Consider the following 17,618-nt stretch of genomic DNA (forward strand, 5'->3'; position numbering starts at 1 on the left):
ACAAGACGGAATCCAAACATTATACACTTCATTTTACATTTACAGTACTTTTTGCAGCATTTCTCAATAACACAAATCTAAAAATACTCTGGATACATTCAGTAACATAGAAAATGGTTGCTTAAATGGGAAGAGGTCCATGATAAGGCGTTGCACTGCCTTCTTGACATCTCAGTCGAGGGAAAGTGTCAGTAACGTGCAAGTCAATCTCTCCTGGCTCAAAGTTGAGGAAAGATTGACTGCATCACTATTGGTCCTTGTACGAGATATTGATGTGTTGAAAGGTACCAAACTGTCTGTTCAACCAGTTCGGGCACTAACCGGTACAACACTAGACATGCAAACAGAGGTCTCTTCACAGTCCCCAGGTCCAGAACAGAGGCTGGGAAACACACAGTATTAAATAGAGCCATGACTACATGGAACTCTCTGCCACCCCAGGTAACTCAAGCTAGAAATAAAACCAGTTAAAAAAAACAGATAGGACACCTTACTGCACAAAGGGGACTGTGAAGAGAGACAGCCATTTTATATAGCTTGTATTGTAACTTGCATTGTACTATGTATTAGACCTAGATATTGTATGTACTGATATGTACGCTGTGTGTGACATTTTGTATTTATGCATTTCAGTCCTTGACTAATAATGTCCTGTACTATGTATTATGTCATGTTTCATGTGGACCCCAGGAATAGAAGCTGCTTCTTTTGCAGCGGCTAATAGGATCCTAATAAATACCAAATATTCTTGAACATTGTGTTAGGTTCAACCTAGCAAAAAAAATGATAACAAGCGTTTGAGTGAGAGGTCTACCTGGTGTGTCCAAGTGGCCACACCTCTCCAAACTATGCACAGATCCATTAGTCATTTCAATGCACTTTTATGACTCAAGGAAAAAGTCTCCAAATATAAAAGGTGCTATTATATATTATTTTATTTACCCTTTATTTAACTAGGCAAGTCAGTTAAGAACAAATTCTTGTTTTACAATGACGGCCTACCCTGGCCAAACATCAACCTGGACGACGCTGGGCCAATTGTGCGCCGCCCTATGGGACTCCCAATCACGGCTGGTAGTGATACAGCCTGGAATCGAACCAGGGTCTGTAGTGACGCCTCTAGCACTGAGACGTAGTGCCTTAGACCGCTGCGCCACTCGGGAGCCACTCGGAAGCAAGCACACTTGAAGTTTGTTTGGAACAAGCTAAAAACAATCCAAAAACGGCCCATTATAAAGCTCAACGTGGATCAGGTGTACATCGTTTGAAAGCCTATTCTATTTCCAACATTACTAGTTATAAAATACGATCTTACCGTCTTAGGTTTTCACAAGGCACTTCAGTGCGTGTTTTACGGCAAATTTTCTTCACAATAGGAGAAATATAGGCTCATTCTGTTCAGAACAATCCAGGGTATAACATGTAATCTTGTAATTTTACACCAAAAATAGCTAATATAAACGTTGATACTGTAAATAAATGAATTTTTAAATATGGAAATGTGAAGTACACATTATGACATCAAACCGGTATTATAATCCTCAACGTTTCATCTTTCAGAACACATGGACTCCTCTAGATTTACAGCATTCCACTCAGATTACAAACTAAATTACTAAAGCAGACAAAATCATCCACGACGAGTTATAGGTGCTGAGACTAGTAGTTGTAAAAGTAGTAGTGGTAGTGCGTTGCTAGGTAACAATGTAAACAATGCCACTTTATATGAACGGGACCATGTGTATGTTGTCTCATATCATGGGCAGGAGAGGCTCTAACAATGGGATCTCTAAACCACCCGTTGTATAACCACGTTTAGAACGTCTGCCAGTTGAAACTCATACAACGCTGTAAAGCAGACAGCTTGAGCTCTGACGTCATATACAACATGTTACTGTACAGCCCCTGCATTCCAATTGAGGTGCTCATTTATGACCAAATCTGCCATTTCCAACCAGTATATGGGATGACAGGGGCTGTGAGTGCAAAGGGTTAATAGTTTGGTAGCTGGGCCTTTTATGTTGAATAGAAAGTAGAGAGTGTTTCTATGAAGCCACTCAGGAGATCCTTTCAGATAGGAACTAAGTTATAAAGCTTCATAAAGCCACCGTTTGCCTCCTTTGACATAGAATACAATTATAACACAAAGGACAGGAAAAGAGAACATGAAGATATTGAAATAACACATCCCTGGAGTTGTAAATAGAAGATATCTAAAGAGGAAGGTGAACCACCACACCTTAGAGAAACAAAAAGAAGAGGTTCCTGCCAAGACCCCCTGTACCAGGCACTGGAGATAACATTCTCTCACGCACATGCACACATGCCTGCGAGCACACACACATCGTCACATTGGTCGCAGCTGTTTCAGTGGACTGTAATTCCTTGAATATACTGCTCTTTGAACCACACGCGTAGCAACAATAACCAAGACGGCAAAACAAATACATTATCATCACCAGTGTTCCCATTAACAAGGTTGATCCCCACCACAACACAACAATATGCTGTAAGATTCCTCCCACTGGCCCTTTTATCCTCCCCTCCACCTCCTCTATCCTCCCCTCCACCTCCTCTATCCTCCCCTCCACCATCCTCTCCCCACTTCCTCTATCCTCCATCTCATCAACACCAGGAACCACTAAGGAGAAATAAAACTAGATTGTCTTCACATCGAAATGAAGTGAATAAAATACATTTGATTGGTTCATTCCATGTATTGATCCCCAGAGGGGGAGTTAGTTTTGCCAACAGCAGCAGAAGGTAAAGAACAATAGTGTTAGAGACACTACTGGCATCCAGAACACAGAACTCAACAGGGATACTGCCACTGATGTCTGATAGAACAAAGTCTATTACATGTGGGCCATAAAGCGCTGATACAACACAGCACACAGGAATACTAAACACTGCATGGACCTCGTAGAATCACAATGAGCAGAACGGCCATTCCAATTACGAGCAACGGGCCATGACCGACGGGCGGCGGCCATTTTGGGTGTCTCATTTGGAATTGACACTAACAAGTCACGACGTCGCGTAAATTCTATTGTGTCGCCAATATTTGGGTGGAACGTGAAAAATGTAGTATTTCTTAGAGTTATGGGCTGATCTAAAGAGACATATCGTGCAGTAAGGTGCCATTTGACACATAACTCATGTCTGTTCAGTTGTGTTACCCCTTCTATTTCTATGCTCAAGCAGTCCTCCCCTTTATTACCAGAAGGACTTAATGGCCTGAGTGAGAGTCTTTCTCTTTCCCCACACCAGTGAGTTAGACCGTTCTCTCTTCACCACTCCTTTAGGAGATCTCTCCAGTCTCCTCTTCTCCCTGTGAGGGGGTAATGGACCATGGAATAGAACTATTAATTACTGGGTGTAGAGGAGAGGAGAAGAGAACATGGTTAGCAGGCTAGTTTGATTCTGTGGTGCAGGCTAGGAGAGAACAGGGTTAGCAGGCTAGTTTGATTCTGTGGGGCAGGCTAGGAGAGAACAGGGTTAGCAGGCTAGTTTGATTCTGTGGGGCAGGCTAGGAGAGAACAGGGTTAGCAGGCTAGTTTGATTCTGTGGGGCAGGCTAGGAGAGAACAGGGTTAGCAGGCTAGTTTGATTCTGTGGGGCAGGCTAGGAGAGAACAGGGTTAGCAGGCTAGTTTGATTCTGTGGGGCAGGCTAGGAGAGAACAGGGTTAGCAGGCTAGTTTGATTCTGTGGGGCAGGCTAGGAGAGAACAGGGTTAGCAGGCTAGTTTGATTCTGTGGGGCAGGCTAGGAGAGAACAGGGTTAGCAGGCTAGTTTGATTCTGTGGGGCAGGCTAGGAGAGAACAGGGTTAGCAGGCTAGTTTGATTCTGTGGGGCAGGCTAGGAGAGAACAGGGTTAGCAGGCTAGTTTGATTCTGTGGGGCAGGCTAGGAGAGAACAGGGTTAGCAGGCTAGTTTGATTCTGTGGGGCAGGCTAGGAGAGAACAGGGTTAGCAGGCTAGTTTGATTCTGTGGGGCAGGCTAGGAGAGAACAGGGTTAGCAGGCTAGTTTGATTCTGTGGGGCAGGCTAGGAGAGAACAGGGTTAGCAGGCTAGTTTGATTCTGTGGGGCAGGCTAGGAGAGAACAGGGTTAGCAGGCTAGTTTGATTCTGTGGGGCAGGCTAGGAGAGAACAGGGTTAGCAGGCTAGTTTGATTCTGTGGGGCAGGCTAGGAGAGAACAGGGTTAGCAGGCTAGTTTGATTCTGTGGGGCAGGCTAGGAGAGAACAGGGTTAGCAGGCTAGTTTGATTCTGTGGGGCAGGCTAGGAGAGAACAGGGTTAGCAGGCTAGTTTGATTCTGTGGGGCAGGCTAGGAGAGAACAGGGTTAGCAGGCTAGTTTGATTCTGTGGGGCAGGCTAGGAGAGAACAGGGTTAGCAGGCTAGTTTGATTCTGTGGGGCAGGCTAGGAGAGAACAGGGTTAGCAGGCTAGTTTGATTCTGTGGGGCAGGCTAGGAGAGAACAGGGTTAGCAGGCTAGTTTGATTCTGTGGGGCAGGCTAGGAGAGAACAGGGTTAGCAGGCTAGTTTGATTCTGTGGGGCAGGCTAGGAGAGAACAGGGTTAGCAGGCTAGTTTGATTCTGTGGGGCAGGCTAGGAGAGGACAGGGTTAGCAGGCTAGTTTGATTCTGTGGGGCAGGCTAGGAGAGGAGACTAGACAGACTCAGTGAACTACTCTAGTCGTAAAGGATGGTTCAATCCTAGTCAAACGTTTACATGCTTCTTTAGTGGGTTTACATTTTTTATATTTAACTAGGCAAATTCTTATTTACAATGACGGCCTAACCCGGCCAACGCTGGGGCAATTGTGCGCCGCTCTATGGGACTACCAATCTCGTCCGGATGTGATGCGGTACTGGGCCGAGTCCATATTCCACTCCATTCAAAGAAAATTAAAACCAATAAATAATTTTATGTTCCATCTTTCTCTTGATCTTAATTTAACCTCCTGTTGTCCTTTTTATGTTATGTCCTCTCACGGCAGCAACTGGCACAAGCAGGGACAAAGTCTTCAGTTTCTCCCCTAAGGAAACAGACTCCGTACTCTGAGTACAAAGTCTGGGTAGAGAGTACAGAGACAGGGTACAGAGACACGACAGCATCTGAGAAAAATAGCTGTTGCTTGTCAGCTTCAACTGATGCCAAACAAACAAACCGATAGCTCTGCTCTTTGATGACAACATCCTTGTGTCCCAGCCACTCGCACACTTCTATACATTTCCTGGGCATTCTATACATTTGCTGTGCATTCCTTACATTGTGAACAACTGACGTCTCCCGTTAGTCTTGGTCAGCAGGCATCAACTCGCCAGGCCAACAGCTAGCTAGCTTTCTCAACAACATCAGTTCACAAGTGCAACATTCCCACCAACACACGTGCAGTCTGTCGGTCTCACACAATCACCACACCGGCTGCGTCCTAATGATCTAATATATATATGTATTTCCTTGACGTCCACTAATCTGAAAGGACATGATGATAGACCAATATTTTTTTGTATCCATCTGTCCATTTATATCAGCTAGGAAAGGAAACAAGGAAAGGTGGCTGTTTGTGTCATCGCGGTCTCTCTGTGACGCTAGGTCTTGTGGGTAGGCCCATTCCAGTGCTGCATAGGAATGTGATTCTCCTGCTCAGGCTTGATCCAGCACTGTAAATGTTGTATATAGAGTATCACTGTCGATTACTCAACACTTACACCAAACCATCAGTCCTGTCAGGTACTATCCAGTCCCTCTCCTTTCTATATAGCAGTGGTTCCCAAACTTTTTATAGTCCCGCACCCCTTCAAACATTCAACCTCCAGCTGTGTACCCCCTCTAGCTCCAGGGTCAGCGCACTGTTTTTTGCCATCATTGGAAGCGTGCCACACACACACACACTATACGATACATTTATTAAACATAAGAATGAGTGTGAGTTTGTCACAACCCGGCTCATGGGAAGTGACAAAGAGCTCTTTTAGAACCAGGGCACAAATAATAATAATAATCAATCATTTTGCTCATTTTTTACAATGTAGAAAATAGTAAAAATAAAGAAAAATCCTTGAACAAGTAGAGGTTCTGAAACTTTGACCCGGTAGTAAGTAAGTAAATATATATATATATATCTTGTTCAAGGGTTTTTCTTTATTTGTACTATTCTGATCAATTTGATGTTATTTTAAAAACGGACAAAAAAATTGCTTTTCTTTCAAAAACAAGGACATTTCTAAGTGACCCCAAACTTTTGAACGATAGTGCTAACATAATTGCAAAATAGTTTTCTACTGATCAATTAGCCTTTTAAAATTATAAACTTGGATGAGCTAACACAACGTGCCATTGGAACACAGGAGTGATGGTTGCTGATAATGGGCCTCTGTACGCCTTTGTAGATATTCCATTAAAAATCAGCCGTTTCCAGCTACATTTACAACATTAACAATGTCTACACTGTATTTCTGATCAATTTGATGTTATTTTAAAAATGGACAAAAACGTTGCTTTTCTTTCAAAAACAAGGACATTTCTAAGTGACCCCAAACTTTTGAACGGTAGTGTATATATTTGTTTTAAATGTGAATCACGTTTTTATTATACATACCACCGACGACATTGCCCCAGTTTGGGAATACCTGCTATATAGGGTATCACTGTGGATTACTCAACATTTACACCAAACCATCAGTCACGTCAGCTACGATCCAGTTCCTCTCCTTTCTATATAGGGTATCACTGTGGATTACTCCACATTTACACCAAACCATCAGTCACGTCAGCTACGATCCAGTTCCTCTCCTAGACATCTGTTCCCAAGTCTCTCTGCCTTTTGGTTTCATGTGGTATTGTTGACAGTTTTTCAGCACCTCACATATCCTACATCAACAGCATTAATATGGGGATTAAATATTCCCCACCTCTGTAATAGAAGAAGGAATAAATAGTGTGTGTGTGTGCGCGCTAAGACAACAAAGGTTGGGTAACACCATCCGGTGCATGACTAAACGACAGCACACACACACACCTACCCACGTGAGTTTAGGACACCGCAGACGGCATGGTTGGGCAATACCGTATCAGTCGGCACATGACTGAACGAAACAAACCACTGCCACACTTGAAGGAAACGGGATGTATCTGTTTTAGTATCAGTAGGATTAGTTGGAACAATTTGTCTTGAATAGTGCGTCACAATACCTATTGTGAGGCATCATGACCAAGACAATAAGAAGGTAAGTCTGGCTCACAGATGAGACATGGAATTCTTAAAGCTACAGGTCAGGGTCTGCAGGTTTTTACTCCAGCATAGCTCTAATTAATTAACACCTGATTCAACTAAATCTGAGGTCTTGATAATCAGCTGATTGGTTGAATTGGGTATGTCAGTGCTGGGATGGCACAAAAGCCGAGGCTACACCCGAAAGCGCTCACCACGGTTGGAGAAAATTCTGCTGTCGATTGAGAAGACAAAATGCCATTCTAACCAAAAAAAGCCATGAGCCACCTAACAAACTAAGTGTAGTTGTAGTTCAGTAATACCATTCCCCTGCAGCCTTCCAGCGGTCTCGCTGTAGGTAACTAACAGACTAACAGTGTAGTTCAGTAATACCATTCCCCTGCAGCCTTCCAGCTGTCTCCCTGTAGGTAACTAACTAACAGACTAACAGTGTAGTTCAGTAATACCATTCCCCTGCAGCCTTCCAGCTGTCTCCCTGTAGGTAACTAACAGACTAACAGTGTAGTTCAGTAATACCATTCCCCTGCAGCCTTCCAGCTGTCTCCCTGTAGGTAACTAACTAACAGTGTAGTTCAGTAATACCATTCCCCTGCAGCCTTCCAGCTGTCTCCCTGTAGGTAACTAACAGACTAACAGTGTAGTTCAGTAATACCATTCCCCTGCAGCCTTCCAGCTGTCTCCCTGTAGGTAACTAACAGACTAACAGTGTAGTTCAGTAATACCATTCCCCTGCAGCCTTCCAGCTGTCTCCCTGTAGGTAACTAACAGACTAACAGTGTAGTTCAGTAATACCATTCCCCTGCAGCCTTCCAGCTGTCTCCCTGTAGGTAACTAACAGACTAACAGTGTAGTTCAGTAATACCATTCCCCTGCAGCCTTCCAGCTGTCTCCCTGTAGGTAACTAATTGCTATGTTCCACCATCAGGAAAAGAAGCTGCAACTGCCCATAAGATTACGACATTCCATTACGTTCTCTGATATGCATGTGAATAACAGGAAGGCTTATGTGTGTATGCGTGTGAATACATACACACACACACACACTGACAGCTGGGGTTCTGAAAAATGACACCCCCCCCTTGCATAATCACACAATCACATTCAGACAAACACACATAGCTGCTATGAGCAGAACTCTCTGTTCTGATCTCTGACCGGTGTCGTGTTAGACTGGACTGAAGAATATAGAAAGATAACAATATGAAAGAGACAGAGAGGAGGGGAAAGGAGACCGACAGACAGAGACAGAGTTATGTAATCTAATGGCTGAGGGAGGGAGAGGAAGACAAAGTGAGAGAGAGAGTTGATACGAGAGAATGAGACAGAATGACTTCCAATAAGAGATCACACTGCACTCCTCCCTGAGCTGGGAGAACAGTGACAAGAGAGGCAGGAGGAGGACAGGAGGAAGAGAGGAGAGGATGGAGAGATGTGAACAGGAGAGCTGATAAGAAACTAATTAACTCAGTCTGTCTCAACACTGGAAGGTTGTGTCTTATGGATACAGCTATCACCTGATGAGAGTGTGTGTGTGTGTCGTCTCCTACCTGACTTGGGGGATGCTCCAGAGACGCTGAGGGCACACACCATCTTGGCGGTCTCCCAGGGATACAGAGTGGTGGTGTCAGAGCGGATGGCCACGGCGAACGAGGGGCCTACAGGAAGGAACACACAGAGGTTAGAGGTTACATTCACTGTGTTTACACCCCTAACACTGGTCCTTCGCCAGGTCTTTCAAAGGTGCTCATCCAAACAGCTCCTCTCAGCTCACTGAGCCAGTCAGAGTGTGTGTGTGTGTGTGTGTGTGTGTGTATAAGCACCTACAGAGGGACACAGTATGGTGTCTCCTCTAACACATGTTCAACACACACGAGAAAGAGAGCCAGTGATACGGATCATTGCGGCTTCTAACTGAGTTGTCCAGGAGAGGTTGGTTATGGGGTGCCGCTTTGAAGCTTCCACCCCACAGAGAGGAAGAAGGGCTGCAGGTAGCCTAGCGGTTAGGAGCGTTGGACCTGTAACCAAATGGTTGCTGGTTCGAATCCTCGAGCCGACTAGGTGAAACATCTGCTGATGTGCCCTTGAGCAAGGCACATTACTGTATTTGATCCTCTAAGACGCTCTGTATTAGAGCGTCTGCTAAATGACTCAAATGTAAGAGAGAGCATGTGTCTTTCCACAGTGAGAGAGATGTAGAGAGAGAGAGTGCTCAAGGGGTCTACCTCCCCAGAGACAGTAGTAGAGGTTTCAGTAACTAGTTACACCTCTCTCCCACTAACATCAAACACAGCCAACTAGGCCGATGCAGGGAATGCGTGAGAGTATATTTAGAGTTCATGTGCGAGAGAGTATATTTAGAGTTCGTGTGCGAGAGAGTATATTTAGAGTTCGTGTGCGAGAGAGTATATTTAGAGTTTGTGTGCGAGAGAGTATATTTAGAGTTCGTGTGCGAGAGAGTATATTTAGAGTTCGTGTGCGAGAGAGTATATTTAGAGTTCGTGTGCGAGAGAGTATATTTAGAGTTCTTGTGCGAGAGAGTATATTTAGAGTTCGTGTGTGAGAGAGTATATTTAGGGTTCGTGTGCGAGAGAGTATATTAGAGTTCGTGTGCGAGAGAGAATATTAGAGTTCGTGTGCGAGAGAGTATATTTAGAGTTTGTGTGCGAGAGAGTATATTTAGAGTTCGTGTGCGAGAGAGTATATTTAGAGTTCGTGTGCGAGAGAGTATATTTAGAGTTCGTGTGCGAGAGAGTATATTTAGAGTTCGTGTGCGAGAGAGTATATTTAGAGTTCGTGTGTGAGAGAGTATATTAGAGTTCGTGTGCGAGAGAGTATATTTAGAGTTCGTGTGTGAGAGAGTATATTTAGGGTTCATGTGTGAGAGAATATATTTAGGGTTCATGTGTGAGAGAGTATATTTAGGGTTCATGTGTGAGAGAGTATATTTAGGGTTCATGTGTGAGAGAGTATATTTAGGGTTCATCTGTGAGAGAGTATATTTAGGGTTCATGTGTGAGAGAGTATATTTAGGGTTCATGTGTGAGAGAGTATATTTAGGGTTCATGTGTGAGAGAGTATATTTAGGGTTCATGTGTGAGAGAATATATTTAGGGTTCATGTGTGAGAGAATATATTTAGGGTTCATGTGTGAGAGAGTATATTTAGGGTTCATGTGTGAGAGAATATATTTAGGGTTCATGTGTGAGAGAGTATATTTAGGGTTCATGTGTGAGAGAATATATTTAGGGTTCATGTGTGAGAGAATATATTTAGGGTTCATGTGTGAGAGTATATTTAGGGTTCATGTGTGAGAGAATATATTTAGGGTTCATGTGTGAGAGAGTATATTTAGGGTTCATGTGTGAGAGAGTATATTTAGGGTTCATGTGTGAGAGAGTATATTTAGGGTTCATGTGTGAGAGAATATATTTAGGGTTCATGTGTGAGAGAATATATTTAGGGTTCATGTGAGAGAGTATATTTAGGGTTCATGTGAGAGAGTATATTTAGGGTTCATGTGAGAGAGTATATTTAGGGTTCATGTGAGAGAGTATATTTAGGGTTCATGTGTGAGAGAGTATATTTAGGGTTCATGTGTGAGAGAGTATATTTAGGGTTCATGTGAGAGAGTATATTTAGGGTTCATGTGTGAGCTTCAGTAACAGTCTAGTGGGTATAGACTCAGTAGGACACAGTAGATATTACTATGTAACTCAGTGGTGGTGGGTGTGTGTTCTATCCTCGTACCAGTCTCCTGGAAGTTGATCTGGACCTTGTTGGACTTGGCGCTGACAGCTTTGGTCCAGGCCTGGCCTGGTTGTTTGGTCCAGGCGGTGATGTCACACCAGTAGAAGCCCCTGTCAGCCTGCTGCACTCCGGCCAGACGGAAGCGGAACTCAGCCGGACCCGTCTTAGTCAGAACCAGGCTGTCCCTGGAAGCCAGAACCCAGTTTAGTTTCAACATAGCTCACTAGTAATAACACCACAACTTCATTCATCTTATGATACATACTGCTCAGTACTGTGTGTATGTGTGTGTTTACCTGCGGTTAGGGTCTGTAGCCCCTCCATGTTGTAGTACAGAGTCAGGACTGAGAGAGATGACGGTTCTGGTGGCAGAGTCCACGCTCTCCTGAGTCTGCACCAGCACAGAGTAGCCCGGGTCCTGCAAGTGCACATGGGATATGGTACAGCTCATCTCAAAGGTGGATCCGCCGGCCACTGCCTCACGCACACGCTGCGCCACGGCGGTTAGAGACGGACCTAGAGGGAGACAGATCAATCAATCAATTAATACATCAATCAGTGAGTCAGTCAATCACCATAACGTTCATCCTTATGACTTAGAAAGCTGCCTGGAGCGCAACCTAAATCAAGGACCATGAGAGCAACTGGGATTTGTGCGATAGTGTGAGCCGGGTACCGAGGTAATGGCAAGGGAAGCAGTGCAATCAATCAAGCTAGAGCCTGAGGCTAGTAGAGTGGTAGGGAGTAACCAGGACTACAGACAGACAGTATACAGTCAGACGCTCCGCAACCACAGCTACTGTAACTTAACAACCAGCTGTCAGTAGTAACCACAGGGACTGAGTGGACAGACCATCAGTAGGAAAGTCCGGACTTCATGAATGGACAAAGACACTGACTGAGCTCTGCAGAGAGAGATGGACAGAGAGAGTGAGACAAAGAGGGATGGAGAGATTGAGAGAGAGAAGGGGAATCCCAGAGTTGCTGGGAGGAAACAGAGGAAGACAGTCAGAACTAGGAGAGAGAAAAATAAAAACTCCCTACAGTATATCCTCATCTTATCGCTATTCAGTAGCTATTACACTAGATCGCCATCATCTAACCAGCCTTACGGGGTTCACAGAGTTCAGTTGTGTGTGTGTGTGTGAGTGTGTGTGCCGAAGGGCAACTGTTGAGCAACTATTTAGACTCAAATCAGCAGTGGAAACTAGGACTCATAGCTGTCACTCAGGGAAGCTGTCTAGGTCCCTTACTTTATTCAATCTTTACTAATGTCATGCCACCTGCTTTGACTAAATGACTCAACACTACACACGTCAGCAGCTACTACAGCGACTGAAATGACTGCAACGCTTAACAAAAAGCTGCAGTTAGTTTCAGAGTGGGTGGCCATCTTTATGTAATACATGTATCACTAGCCACTTTAAACTATGCCACTATGTTTACATACCCTACATTACTCATCTCATATGTACAGACTGTACTCTATACCATCTACTGCATCTTGCCTATGCCGTTCTGTACCACCACTCATTCATATATCTTTATGTACATATTCTTTATCCCTTTACACTTGTGTGTATAAGGTAGTAGTTGTGGAATTGTTAGGTTAGATTACTTGTTGGTTATTACTGCATTGTCGGAACTAGAAGCACAAGCATTTCGCTACACTTGCATTAACATCTGCTAACTTCTTTGGGATAGGGGGTGCTATTTTCACTTTTGGGGAAAATCGTATGATATTTAAACGGCCTCGTACTCAATTCTTGCTCGTACAATATGCATATTATTATTACTATTGGATAGAAAACACTCTCTAGTTTCTAAAACAGTTTGAATTATTTCTCTAAGTGAAACAGAACTCTTTTTACAGACCATTTCCTATCCGGAAGTGAGATTTCCAAAAGCGAAGTCTCTCTTCAAGAGCTTGTCTATAAAAGGGCATGTCACTTATGACTGTAGAAACACGTCATACACCTTCCCCTGGGTGTCATGCGGAAGTGAGAGCAGAAATGACTTGATTATCTCATTCAGGGATTGAATACAACCTCTTGGAGTGATAGGTGCGCCATTTATTTATTTTCGAGGGCGCGAAGTTGGATCTGGAATCGCCTCCTGGAAAACCGTCGTTATAGGTGAATATGATCTCCGGCTTCGATTTTATTTGATACGTCACAATATCATCCTAAAGTATGTTTTTTCAATATAGTTTAATTATATTATTGCAATTTATTCTGGACTTTAGACGTGATGCGTCGCAAGAATTTGTTGAAGAAGGAGAGGTTAGCACCGCACGGCCAGTGTGCTTGCTAATTCAAGAGGGAAATAGTTCGTTCTGGATCCAAATAAAGACGGTTCTGAACAAAGGACCCCTTGGAGAACATTCTGATGGAAGATCAACAAAGATAAGGACCCAATTTGGGATACTATTTCATATATCTGTCGAACTGTGCTATCGCTACCGTTTGACTAGAATCAATGCTGCTGTGTGTTAGCTATTGTAGTAAGCTAATATAACGATATATTGTGTTTTCGCTGTAAAACACTTCAAAAATCGGAAATATTGGCTGTATTTACAAGATCTTTGTCTTTCATTAGCTATCCACCATATATTTTTCTGAAATGTTTTATGATGAGTAATTAGGTAGTTGACGTTGGTGTCTGTATTTACTCTGGCTACTCCCATGCGATTTCTGACTGTAGCTATGATGGTAGCTATGATGGTAGCAGTAATGTAAAACTGATTTATAGCTAAAATATGCACATTTTTCGAACAAAACATAGATTTATTGTGTAACATGTTATAGGACTGTCATCTGAGGGAGTTTTTTCTAGGTTATTTAGGTTGGTTTTAGGTTAGTTAGGTTGGCTTGTGCATGCTACCTGCATGCTACCGTTGCTGTGAAAAATGTCTGTCTGTCTTTTGTATTTGGTGGTGAGCTAACATAAATGTGGTGTTTTCGCTGTAAAACATTTTAAAAATCGGAAATATTGGCTGTATTCACAAGATCTTTGTCTTTCATTTGCTATCCACCATATATTTTTCTGAAATGTTTTATGATGTGTAATTAGGTAGTTGACGTTGGTGTCTGTATTTACTCTGGCTACTACCGTGCGATTTCTGACTGTAGCTATGATGGTAGCAGTAATGTAAAACTGATTTATAGCTAAAATATGCAAATTTTTCGAACAAAACATAGATTTATTGTGTAACATGTTATAGGACTGTCATCTGAGGTCGTTTTTTCTAGGTTATTTAGGTTGGTTCTAGGTTAGTTAGGTTGGCTTGTGCATGCTACCTGCATGCTACCGTTGCTGTGAAAAATGTCTGTCTGTCTTTTGTATTTGGTGGTGAGCTAACATAAATATATGTGGTGTTTTCTCTGTAAAACATTTTAAAAATCGGACATGTTGGCTGGATTCACAAGATGTTTATCTTTCAAATGCTGTATTGGACTTGTTAATGTGTGAAAGTTAAATATTTCAAAAAAATCTTTTTTTGAATTTGCCGCTCTTCCTTTTCAGTGGAATGTGGGAGGAGTTCCGCTAGCGGAACTCCTGTCCTAGACAGGCTAACCATGTGTATGTGACAAATAAAATTTGATTTGAGTGGGTGGCAAGGAATAAGTTAGTCCTAAATATTTCTAAAACTAAAAGCATTGTATTTGGGACAAATCATTCACTAAACCCTAAACCTCAACTAAATCTTGTAAGAAATCATTTGGAAATTGAGCAAGTTGAGGTGACTAAACTGCTTGGAGGAACCCTGGATTGTAAACTGTCATGGTCAAACATATTGATACAACAGTAGCTAAGATGAGAAGTCTGTCCATAATAAAGCGCTGTTCTGCCTTCTTAACAACACTATCAACAAGGCAGGTCCTACAGGCCCTAGTTATGTTGCACCTAGACTACTGTTTAGTTGTGTGGTCAGGAGCCACAATAAGGGACTTCTGCAATTGGCTCAGAACAGGGCAGCACAGCTGTCCTTTGGATGTACACAGAGAACTAACATTATTAATATGCAAGTCAATCTCTCCTGGCTGAAAGTGGAGGAGAGATTGACTTCATTACTACTTGTTTTTGTTGACAAGCTGAACGCACCGAGCTGTCTGTTTTAAACTACTAGCACACAGCTCAGACACCCATGCATACCCCACAAGACATGCCACCAGAGGTCTCTTCACAGTCCCCAAGTCCAGAACAGACAACGGGAGGCTCACAGTACTACATAGAGCCATTACCACATGGAACTCTATTCCACATCAAGTAGACCACCCTTCCTATTGTATATAGTTCTGTCCTTGAGCTGTTCTTGTCTATTAACATTCTGTATTATGTCATGTTTCATGTTCTGTGTGGACCCCAGGAAGAGTAGCTGCTGCTTTTGCAACAGCTAATGGGGATCCTAATAAAATACCAAACCCATGCAAGCAGTAAAATTTGATTTAAAAAACAGAAAAATTCACCTTATGGAACAGGGGGGACTGTGAAGCAACACAAACATAGGCACAGACACATGCATACACACGCACTATACACACACGTACACATGGATTTCGTCATGTAGATGTGGTAGTGGTGGAGTAGGGGCCTGAGGGCACACCGTGTGTTGTGAATTCTGTGAATGTATTGTATGTTTTTAAAATTGTATAACTGCCTTCATTTTGACAGACCCCAGGAAGAGTAGCTGCTGCCTTGGCAGGAACTAATGGGGATCCATAATAAATACAAATACTCACACGCCAAACTGACTGACACCATCTCTGGTATGTTAGAGACTGATGCATCCGTCTGTGTGTGTGTGTGTGTCCTAGGCTTGTGGTGTGCCATGGTACAGGCTTTCCTGTTGTCAGACATACATTGACGCCTCTGCATGCTCTGCCATGTTTGTTGAGCGGCCAACATGAAACAAGCCAAGGTTACATGGTAATGTTCTGCATCCTCTAGCTTGGACTGCCATACAGAACACACGTCCCTTATTACCTCAAACACATCACATAGAAAACAAATGAGCATAGCAGAATGACAAATGTATTTAATAACAACATTGCTATATTCAGGTGGTTTCATCAAAAGAGAAATAAAAAAGGAGGGATGAGAAGAGCAAGAGAGAAGAAATGAGAGAGTCATCACTACTTACGTTTGGGTTCCCATCGGACAGTCAGAGGGGGGGTGAGGAACTCTGCTGCCTCCTCCATTCCATCCTGCCTAGAGGGAGTCCACGCTGTCACACTGCACGCATACGCCCCCATGTCCACCTCCTGATGGTACACACACCTTGTTAGCGGCTCTTGCTTTAATACAAACTTGTGCGTCTAACAAATGATGGTGCTTGAGGCACACACACACACACACACACACACACACACACACACACACACACACACATACACATGCACATACACATACGCGCGCATACATATGCATATATACATACACACACACATATATGTGTACATACACACACATGCATGCGTGCATATGCACGCGTACACACACACACACACACACACACACATACCTGTGTGCGTAGGAAGCGGAGCTTGAATGTATCCGGCTCTACTCGGGTCAGAACGATGGCACCAGACTCCAACCTATCACGGTACAGCGTCCCAGACTTCAGGTTGCCGTGGGCATCCAGGGAACCAATAGGGAGTGTGGTCTGTGTGGTTGTTAGGCGGTCGCCGGGTGGACCAGGAAGTGGTGTGTACTCCCAGGCCACGCCCAGTCGGCCCCCTGCAAGGAAGTGGGTGATGTTGGTCACATGACACGCCAGCTCTGTGGGGTCACCTGTGACCTGCGGGGTCGACGAGGGGGTAAGGGTCACTGCGAAATTAGGCTCTGGAGGGAGGGATAGAAAGATGGGGGTGGGGGGAAGAGAAGAGAGAAACATTAATAAACAGACTCTAAATGTCAGTAAAGGGACATGGTGAAATAACATCCACCTTAGGGCATTCAGGGTAGTGTAACATGTTGACTCCTGCTGCATACAGAACCAGATCAGAATAATCTGGAAGCCACTTCACATCCACTAAAGTAGTGGTGATCAGAGCTCTTCCCTGTCTGTAGCCATGAATCCAATGGGGGGGGTGTGTGTGTGCGTTAGGGATGTGCCTGGTTATTTGAATATCTGAACTTGCGTTAGTATTCAAATAATTGTGAGTATTCATTTTTTGTGAGAGAAAAAAGTGTTTTTAAAGTATTTTTCCAAGGTAAAATATCCATGTGACATTGTTATACCATGACCTATGAAATTATGAATTTAATAAAAACAAACTTTAATGTAATTCATGACATGCTCCCCATAAAAGACTGGTAGCCAACCGGTAGCCTTCACGTGTGTAGCTTGTTGTTTATGTTGGCCAATCAAAGCGGCAAAGAGGCTCAATGTGTAGCAAGTGAAATGAGAGTTCACTAATGCAGTGCAAGATAGAAAAAAAATAACCAACAGGTAGGCTGTTTTATCTGAACGGGGTTGGGGAGAAAGCACAGCATATGGCCTCAATTAGCCTAGCTAGCTATAGCTGGCTAGCTAGCTTCTAGGCTCCTACAATCCAGACAGGTATTGATATATGGGATGATAAATTGCTTCTACACGTTAGCTTGTCTTGGCTGTAGTCGCGTTGCCT

At 43.4% G+C, this 17,618-nt stretch overlaps 1 protein-coding gene across 1 annotated transcript in view; it reads right to left on the reverse strand.

Moving 5' to 3' along the window:
* ptgfrnb (prostaglandin F2 receptor inhibitor b) overlaps window positions 1-17,618 on the reverse strand; it is a 75,459-nt gene that overhangs the window by 16,194 nt on the left and 41,647 nt on the right. The window contains exons 5-9 of the mRNA XM_071329971.1: window positions 16,511-16,830; window positions 16,130-16,250; window positions 11,283-11,502; window positions 10,987-11,171; window positions 8,787-8,894 (exon numbers count right to left, since the gene is read on the reverse strand). Coding sequence (XP_071186072.1) covers window positions 8,787-8,894; window positions 10,987-11,171; window positions 11,283-11,502; window positions 16,130-16,250; window positions 16,511-16,830 — 954 coding nt within the window. The remainder of the gene's footprint in view (window positions 1-8,786; window positions 8,895-10,986; window positions 11,172-11,282; window positions 11,503-16,129; window positions 16,251-16,510; window positions 16,831-17,618) is intronic.

This window comes from Salvelinus alpinus, chromosome 10 (genome assembly GCF_045679555.1).
Source record: "Salvelinus alpinus chromosome 10, SLU_Salpinus.1, whole genome shotgun sequence".
In the NCBI taxonomy this organism is placed as follows: domain Eukaryota; kingdom Metazoa; phylum Chordata; class Actinopteri; order Salmoniformes; family Salmonidae; genus Salvelinus; species Salvelinus alpinus.